Source organism: Oryzias latipes, chromosome 8 (assembly GCF_002234675.1).
Source record: "Oryzias latipes chromosome 8, ASM223467v1".
Classification (NCBI taxonomy): Eukaryota; Metazoa; Chordata; class Actinopteri; order Beloniformes; family Adrianichthyidae; genus Oryzias; species Oryzias latipes.
The window spans coordinates 8,992,159-9,001,318 of NC_019866.2; the positions used below are offsets into that span (position 1 = coordinate 8,992,159).

A 9,160-nucleotide genomic window follows, 5' to 3' on the forward strand; every position below is an offset into this window, starting at 1 on the left:
ACAAAACAACAGTCCAAAATCTGGTTTGAAACAAGTACATTTTTATTCATCATTTACAAGAGAGGAAACAAAGCACCCAATACAGAAACTCCCACCAATATATTAACATACATGAGAAGCTAGCCTCCAGCAGTTCATTTCAACTTTTCAATTACTTTTAACCACAGCAGGTATGACATTTTCAGAAAGTGCACAAAAGGTACCCAAAGAAAAGACTTTAAACAAACTTCTGATGATTGCAACTCTTCATTGTGATCCCACTACTTTATTTTTATAATACCTGATACCAAACTAGTTATTCTAAACATAAGGGTACAATCCTAAAAAAATGACTTTAGACAGACTCTAGTAAGGTTTTAGAGAAATCTTAACAAATGTCTCCTTGAGATTTGTAAAGTTCTAAAGTCTTACAATAGTTCTTGACTGCTCCTCACTTCAGCTCTTAATTTTGTCCAAACATTTTTAGAATAATCCATAATTGCATAAAAAAATTACCTGTTGGTACAACTCAGCTGCTGTTGGGTCTATTTTTCTATGCATTAAACATCAAATCAACACGTGCCATATTTTCACCTCATAACTCTTATTAAATAACCTTAATGCAGCAAAATATACATTTAACAAAATAATCTGATTCAGTGTCCGTTTTTTTTTTTTTTGCCATTATGCAGACAATAAAGCATAGATTCTTTTAGTTTTTGAAAGGTTGTTAGATGTTGTAAAGTAAAACCTTAAAGTTCTACTCCATTGTAAAGAAATAGGAATGTGGATAGTGGTTCAGTAATTAGCGTACTACTGTTAACTTAAATATTTGTACACAATTTCTATCAGGAGAATACAGAAACCAATTTAGATCAAACAATAAAAAGAACCTAAAATAATATCAAATTAACTTCCTTCCATGGTTATATTTAAAAGTTCATAACTTCATAATTTACTTTGGAGCACATAAATTTCAAATAGAATATCAGCGTTCAATCAAAGAACACAGCCCCTTATTGTGTGGTCTTCCCGTCTAAGAAGTAGACTCGGAATCCTGGTCCAGACTCTTTAAGTCGTTGAGGAAGCCGTTTGGTGTCAAAATGTGAGATGACCCTGTCAAAGAGAAATGGAAACTTTTTTTATATACATTTTCATATTGACTGAAAGGGGTAGAACTTCTACTGTACCTCTCGGTACAGCAATTGCTTACCAATGAGCACTTCCCATTTCCCATCAGTGGAACGAGTGACTTCATAAGCAGAGCGCATCTCAGAGTGGGACACTCCCCCAATCACAAAGATAATGAGTCGAGGGCCAGAGCGATACTCCGTCGGAGACTTGTTTTTGTGCCAATGTCCAAAACGAGCACTACTGCAGAGAGTCAGGAGGGTAAAAGAAGGATTAGAGGTGCTCCAGATGGTGTTTGATATTGAATCCATTCCATAAGCAGCTGCGCTTTTTAGTAATTGTTTCCACTGCAGTCATTAGCGACATGTTGCACAATTTCTGTTATGTTAATATTTTTTTGAATAATCCACAGGTTGAATTTAACATTATTCCACTTTTGTCTGGATTTACATGTCTCTTGAATCATAGCTTTATCCTTAATGAATACACGTTTTTAACTTTGCTCTTTGCTTAAAAGGAAGTTGGCAGACATCGAGTATTAAGCAGATTATGAGCAAAATGAGGTTTTTAGTTTGTGGAAGCCCCACCACCAGGATAGAGATTCCCTTGAAAGTACAGAGCTGAACTCTAAGTAAATGTGACTTAAAATGACCTTTGAAATTTCCAACACAGCTGAAGCAATGAAAGCTTTAATGGGAAAATTTTGTACCATTTGTTTGGGCCCTTTCATTTGTTTTTTTAGCCATCTACTGGAGGTTATTTATGTGCTTTGTCTTTTTTATTAACAAAAAAGATTCCAGATAAATTATTGATTTAAACTCACATAAAAGCTGTTTTTAAAAACATTTTAATAGTTCATTTCCAGAACCTACTTGACTGTGGTCTGAGTAGTGTTGATTTGTGCACGATCTCCAAAGAATGGCCACTGCTTTGTGTCCAGCTTGTCCTCTATGGCATCCTGTGAAAACATTTCTTTTAGAATGAAAACAAAACTGATCAGCTTAACCACAAATCATAAACCCCTTATATCCAATAATACCTCCATGATGTCCTTGATAATGGGAGTCCATCTTGAAAGCTGGTATGTACTCTCTGTCCGCTCTTTGCGTACTGGTAGTGTGTTTCCAGTATTGCGGCCCTAACCACAAACATTATGCAGGTAAAAAACAGAAAGGGACTTGAATTAGAACAGGGGTAGTAAATCTTTATTAGTGCATAAAGTTATCCTCAAATAAACTTACCCCAGCTATAATGTTGCAGCCCAGGTTCTGGAGGTTGGTGATGATGGTGCTGTGGTTCTTTATGTTTGCATGCTCTATCAGCTTGGTAAGGTTCTCCTCCCCAATGCCTTTGTGGATAAACTCAAATGTAAACACTGATAAAGGCTGTAACAATGCCTAATGCATTGCCGTTTACTCTGTGACTGTCATATATCTGTAACGCAGCCCCACCTTTCTTCTTGTGGAAAATGAAGAGCAGAATGATGCGGATCTTTTCAAAGGGCCCAATGTCATTGTTGAGGAGAACCGGAACAATGCTCTTCATGGGATCTTTTATAGGCTCCCCATCTGCATTAGTTCCCATCGCAAGGTCCTGTGGAAGGCACACTAGTGAGTAACTATCTGGAATAAATATAGTAATCCTGAGCTCAAGTCAGCTGACAGGTTACTACCAGAGCAGGTGACAAGCATAAAGACTTGTTCACAGATTACTTTTTTTTCTACTCCAGGACAAAAACTACTAAAAGAATTGTAACATCCATAATTTAACTCGTTCTTTTAAAACACAGCAAGTCTCCTGTATTTTAGACAAACCTTTTCAGTCAACCATCAAATAATACTTAGTTTTATGTTTTGTTTTGTTCTTTTGATCCTATAAAACAAACATAGTTGAAATGAAACCTACAAGGTAAAACTTTAACTCATTAGTAATGTTTTACCTAGGCCACCCTAAACTTGCAAAGATGCTGCATTTAAACCTAGATAACATTCCTAACAACCACTAACTTAAACAAAGCATTGTTCTGGTCAGCCAGGACCACTTTATAAGCAGCAAGACATCATGATTCACATTGTTTACATATAACTGGGTAGGTGCTGCCAAAATGGTTAAACAGTGAAACAAACGGCAGCAAAGGGAACCATCACGCAATCCTGATCGGAGCCAAGGCATGCCTGCTGGATTAAAGAGGTAGCTTTCAGGCATGCTGATAAACCATTAGTGCAGTTGAGTGATTCACTCATACAAAAAGGTCCCATTAACACATGCATCTCATAATGCCGCATGCATGCCAAGCTCATCATTTTGCATGTGCTTCTCAGTCATCCAGCACTGAACTGAACCCAGTAGAATAGATCACCTCTGGTGACCTGTCTGGCACTATGCACACAACACAATGGGATTTGGCAGTACTCTGCACTGCAGCTCTACCCTGAGCTTTTGCTGATGGATGAATTAAATACTTCCATGTTGTACATGTCTATGGCATGCCTGTAAGGTCAAAATAATGACATAACAACCTCTTTAGCACTTCTATAAACAAATAAATGATTTCTGTAACCAAGCCTGTTATGCAACATTCGGGTTATGATTTATTATCATTATGAAATATCATCAGACAGCACTAGGAACATTTTAGTATAGCTTACATGAGCTTTAAATGAAGATGTCAAATAAAAGTTACAGAGTGGTTGGATTTAAGCTATTCTGCCTCACAGAGGAACGCATAAGCTGCTCTTCTGGGACAAAGACACTGTTAATACATACCGGTTCTTTGCACTCAGTGCATGATGAACATTTTTTTCTATTTATGTCTGGAGACAATGGTGTTGTGTTATGTAAATAGTGCAGATGTACACATTACAAAATTAGAATTGACTTTCCACTATTCTAATTTTTTAATTGCGTTTACACAATTTAAAATATTCACAATATAGAATATTAGGAATGAAAATTTAAAAAAAAAATGGTATAGTAATGTAAAATATCCTTTATGTTTGTTTATTATTCTTTTGTTTCTATGCTGGAAATACTTTTAATTCAAAATTCCTTTAGGAAAAATGTTCAAAAATGGACGTAGATAATCAGTTTCCATGAGTAATTCAATACCAACCTGCTCCACCTCACAGATTTTGTCAAGAGTTGCCTTGAACGTCTTCATACAAGCTTCAGCAAGGTGCAAATGAGTAGAGTACTGTAACAAATAATAACCACATTGGATAAGGTTTTCTTGATTTAACATTATTTACATAAAAAAACATTTAAAAAGGTTTCACAGCAATGATTAAAAACAGAAGAAGGGAACTATATTCTTACCATGGTCAGTTCCTTCTGGTACTGCGGCATTTTCTTGAGCATTTGAGCAAGGTCTTTAATGTTGGCCTGAAAACCGTAATTCAGATTTTTTTTAACCAATCATATTAGTTTTGAGCTGCCAAAAGAAATATCTGATATTTCAGAAAAGTGACACTACATAGTTCTTACATTGTCTGTGCACATCCTTTTGCTCTCACAAAAGCTGCGGAGAAGCTCGGTCACTTTTCTGAAAGCAAAAAGAAAAGATCCAGTCATCAACTGCAGGCTGTTTAAATGACCAGACTCTAGAATAAACTGCAATCTAATAATATTTTAAGTATTTAATAAAGCATTTTTATGTAAACATATTTGTACTAGAAAAATAAAAATAAAACACATTTATCTATCTATACAACATAATGTATACAAAGTTGGTGAGATCCTTTTTTACATATCTACAATTGTTTCCTTCCAAACAAATGTCATAACTAAGCGAACATAAAAGGTTTTAAAGATAAAATAATTTGACTTTCTCTTAATACACTGCAAGCTTAAATTTTTCAATCAATTTATACACTTTTAAGAATAAACCACAAAATAAGTGTCTTGTAATAAATCAAAACAATCAAATGAATGCCCCTAATGAACTAAATAATGTAGATGTAGATGTAGCTGCGAGAGACTTACTTTGTGACATCTGCAATGTGTTGATGCCTGAGCTGAACCCAGAGCTCATCATCTTCATCCAGTAGCACTTCTCTTTGTTTTGAATTCCCAACACCGGTTGTCTGGTAGCTTAACATAAAGACAGAAATCCATCATTTTGGGGCATCAATGCATCACTGACAGTACAGAGGTATTGCAAGGTACAGAAGTAAAAAAAAAACAAAACAAAGGAAGGCAAAGCTAACTTACGTGTAAATGTCCTGTTTGATATCCAGCAAGTCGTAAGCCATCGCTTGGAAGGTCAACTCATGTAGAACAGGTGAGATGGGATCAAACCCGCGATCAACGATAAGCAGCTGGGATCGTGCTTTATCTGCACCCTTTGTATAACAAAACAAAGAAATAAATAAATGATCATCATCTCAGATTTATTTTGTTGTTTGTTCTCATAAAGAAGGATTTACACTCAGATGATGCCTTGTCATGTCAAGGCTCTACCTTAAAACTTTTAAGACAGAGTTTTGGATACATGAAAGTATGTAAAAATGCCTCATGCTTTTGTCATGTGTTGGGAAAAAATAGAAATAGAAATAGGTATACCTGCCTGTTAAGATATCTTGATAGCAAGGAAATGTCAGCTAAGAAAGACAGAAAAGATGAAGGTGAAAGGGAAAGGTCAAGAGAAAAAATTAAGAAATTAAACCCAGAACCCATAGAATAATTAACAATTTATGAAAATAAAGAAGTGCAGAATCTAAATAGAAGTGTAATCTAATAAAGAGGAAGTTTGTTTTAGAAACAGTGACACAGCAGAGCAAGGGAGACATGGTTGTCGGGTGTTCTTCAAATTTCCTTACCTCTCCCATGCTCGGGTTGTCAGCTTTGTGAGCAGTTAGGCGCCTGCTGACCTCCTCAGCAAGTTTAGCATTTTCTTCAGGTCCCCTAAGACAAAGAATTAAAACATCCTGAATAACTAAGTACATTAAGTTGCAAAAAACAAAAAAATTCAAAACAACTTTCAAGTTAAGCTTCTGTACTTGCGGTATCGGACTGCAGGAAACTCTTTGAGTGTGTCACACAGAGTTGCAATCTGTTCCGCCATATTTTCTATCATTCTGTCTTTGCTTTCACATGGTCTGGAGCCGTAGAATGATTTAAAAGAAGAGGGACTGTCCAAAGAAAATACCTACAGGAAGTTATAACAATTGAGGTCAAATGTTCAAAGATACTAACACAAACAAAAGGTTAAATAAAAAGAAATGCCTGCAGTCCAGCAATAACAACCAAAAGTCTGCCGTTTCATTTTCAACTTTCATTTTAAAACCTGCTACTTTATTTCCCCCTTACATTTGAGCATTAAACAACATTGGAACACAAAAGGTTTTCATTAGTTACAGCAGACAGAAACTTTGGGAATAAAAATACTGCAACTAAAAGTACAATAATTAGGCATTTAAGAGCTAATGGTTTACCTGAGACTCATACGGCAGGAATGCAACATTGATTTCTTTCAGTGTCTTGATAACTTTGGCCACTCTGGATCTTCCAATCTCAGCAAAGAGACTATCTGAACAAGCTTAAAAAAACAGACAGCAAGAAAAATGTTTGTTTTATTCCAAATGTTTTTGTCTTTGTTAATTTATAAAAGCTTTCATTTCTTACCATCGGTAAAGAAGATGTGGGCTGCTTTGTAAGTAAAGACTGTGTCCTTGAAGTCATTGATGAGAGCTTTAACTGACTGTAAAATAAATATTTGTTTATTCAGGGGATTGCAAATGAGAGAAAAATATGTCATCAACTCTTGTAAAAGAAAATCAGAAACATTTAACCTTCTCCATTGGTGATATCAAATAAATGGCTTCCAAACTTGAGATTGGCTCCCTGCACTTATTAATGTCCTCCACAACTAGAAAATGAAAACGGCAGATGAGACATTTTCTCCCCAAACATTCAACTTTTTTCTAAAATAAAATTTCAACAAATATAAATCTTCCAAAAATAAGTGGTATTATGGTCTACATTTAATGAAATCAGATTATCTGTGGACTTACTCGTCACTCCCTCGGCGAGAATATCAGACATCTTGCAACAAGAGGACAGAATCCTCATGCTCATGTGATCCACAATTAAAACCTAAACAAGACGGAGTAAACAAAAGACGTGATCACATTGAAAGTGAAAAGGAAAGACAAAACAGGAAGATTTTTCTATTTGAGCAGTTTTACCTTCCATTCTCCGTCCTTCTTTACACTCTTGATGACTCCATTAAGGATTTCTGAAAAAGGCGCAGAAGAAAAATTGTACGTTATTAAAACTATATGAGCAATCTAGCTGCACAAGGCAAAGTAAACGTTGTGGCATTTTTGCACTGACTTCAGTTTAAAAAAATCCTGAGCACTGTAAACAAAAAAAAACAAAAGCCAGATATTTCATTTCTGGAAAAATATGCATGACTTGTGTTTTTATTCAAGCTTAAGAAAAAAAACAATAAAAGGGAATATCAAATAGTAAATCACCTGCATGGTTTGCCTTACCTGCTGGTTTTTAATATTTTACAAGAAGGAACGGAATAATGTTTCAGACATAAAAATGTGATGATAAGCCTGTTGATCAACAATGTGCTTTAGACTATTTCCTTTACTACTACAATCACTTGAATATTCAAAATTTAACAGAATTACTTGATCTTGGCAAATGAGCAAAAAGATGTTCTTTTAACACAAGAAATTCATGACACGACTATTTTAAAAGCAGTAAAATGTCCTGTAGTGCTGCTGTGGAATAGTTTTATATTTTTCTATTTGAAAAAATTAATAATTATGTCTGTGTTTTTGAAATTTTAATTCTATATGAATTAATTAGGTTTTATTAATTCAACAAAATTCATTGGACAGTCTCAATTTTTGGTATATTTTGACCTAGTTTTGCAATCAGCAGCAAGAGAGAAACACATTTTTTATTCGCAATTTGATGTTAAAAATAAATAATTAAAAAATAAATAAATAAACGATCTGCTTGGATTGTAAATTTTCGTATGAAATAGCAAATCCAAAACTAAAAGAAAACATTTGTTTTTAGTAAATATCTGAGGATTCCATGTCTATTTTTCAGATGTATGGCCTCAATACTATATCACCCTCTTTATTATTATCTTCAACTAGTCAAATATTTTCAAAAGAAATGTATTTAAACGTTGATATTTTTACACACACAGCATTTCTTTCAGTGGGGTGTGTTGTATTATAATGTCATGCAAATGTTTTCAGGCAGCCATTACGTAATTTCTCATAAAACTATGACCGTATTACGTACACGTTAAAATGTTTGAAATTAAAATGACAGAAACTTTAACATGATCTTTGGTCAGACCTTTTACATGTGTTGGATGGTTGCATCTCGAACAAAGTTGCTAAACTTCCTTTTTACATCATCAGACACTGAGTTAGCAACTGTTACTGTTAGCTCCCAACTTGCCAGACCATGACCATTTTTGTCGCAGTTTTTAATGCTTTCAATTTAGAAAATGACAATAAACCGGTCGACAACTTTCTCCTAGCCACTAGTATCTGAAAATAAACATGTCTGAGATATGTATTTATTCGTAGTTTAATGAGTAAAAACTCTTCTTTATTAGTTACGTTGATGTTGGGTGAAACAGGAAGAAAAACTCAGTGTATCAATCATAATAAGAAAACACGGGTGTGTCTTATTCGTCAGTTCCTATCATTACAACAACTGAAATCCAACCAAACCATCCACCATTTCAACTGTTTAAGTATTTGGAAAATGTTTATATTTTAAGGAATTTGATACTTACTTTCTCCGACTACCGCTTTCAGCCCACTCGGTGCCATCTTGGCAGGAGACTGGTAGAAGTCAGTCACTTCCTTATGTTTAAAGCGCAGTTTTTGAAAGTGCAACATCGCCCCCTAACGTCAGATCTGGGCAATCACCCAAACTATTCCTTAACTCCATGCCTAATGATCCTAGTCTGTAAACATGCAAGCAAATTTTAAAAAATAAATAAATAAATGTAAAAAAAATTCTTATCATACAAAAGGAAATTATTTAGTAAAAATCAAATCTGCAA

General features: G+C 34.7%; 1 protein-coding gene across 1 annotated transcript; it reads right to left on the minus strand.

The window, feature by feature from the left end:
• Positions 1-19: 19 nt before the first annotated feature.
• LOC101164402 (syntaxin-binding protein 2) lies at positions 20-8,959 on the minus strand. Its single transcript, XM_004071620.4, has 19 exons — positions 8,888-8,959; positions 7,296-7,345; positions 7,122-7,203; positions 6,900-6,976; positions 6,733-6,808; positions 6,543-6,646; positions 6,108-6,256; positions 5,928-6,012; positions 5,320-5,450; positions 5,092-5,199; positions 4,594-4,651; positions 4,426-4,491; positions 4,223-4,303; positions 2,562-2,703; positions 2,352-2,458; positions 2,150-2,248; positions 1,983-2,068; positions 1,193-1,353; positions 20-1,095 (listed from the first exon to the last, which is right to left on the minus strand). Exons 1-19 carry the CDS (start codon positions 8,922-8,924, stop codon positions 1,016-1,018), a joined length of 1,779 nt encoding a protein of 592 aa, XP_004071668.1. The 5' UTR covers positions 8,925-8,959; the 3' UTR covers positions 20-1,015.
• Positions 8,960-9,160: the final 201 nt, after the last annotated feature.

Excerpts from the sequence above, each read along its gene's own strand:
- LOC101164402 (XM_004071620.4), bottom strand. The coding sequence starts at position 8,924 with ATGGCACCGAGTGGGCTGAAAGCGGTAGTCGGAGAAA. Across the intron at positions 6,809-6,899 it reads TGATATCACCAATGGAGAAG|TCAGTTAAAGCTCTCATCAA; the intron begins GTTAAATGTTTC and ends TTTATTTTACAG. Across the intron at positions 4,492-4,593 it reads AAAGGATGTGCACAGACAAT|GCCAACATTAAAGACCTTGC; the intron begins GTAAGAACTATG and ends TACGGTTTTCAG.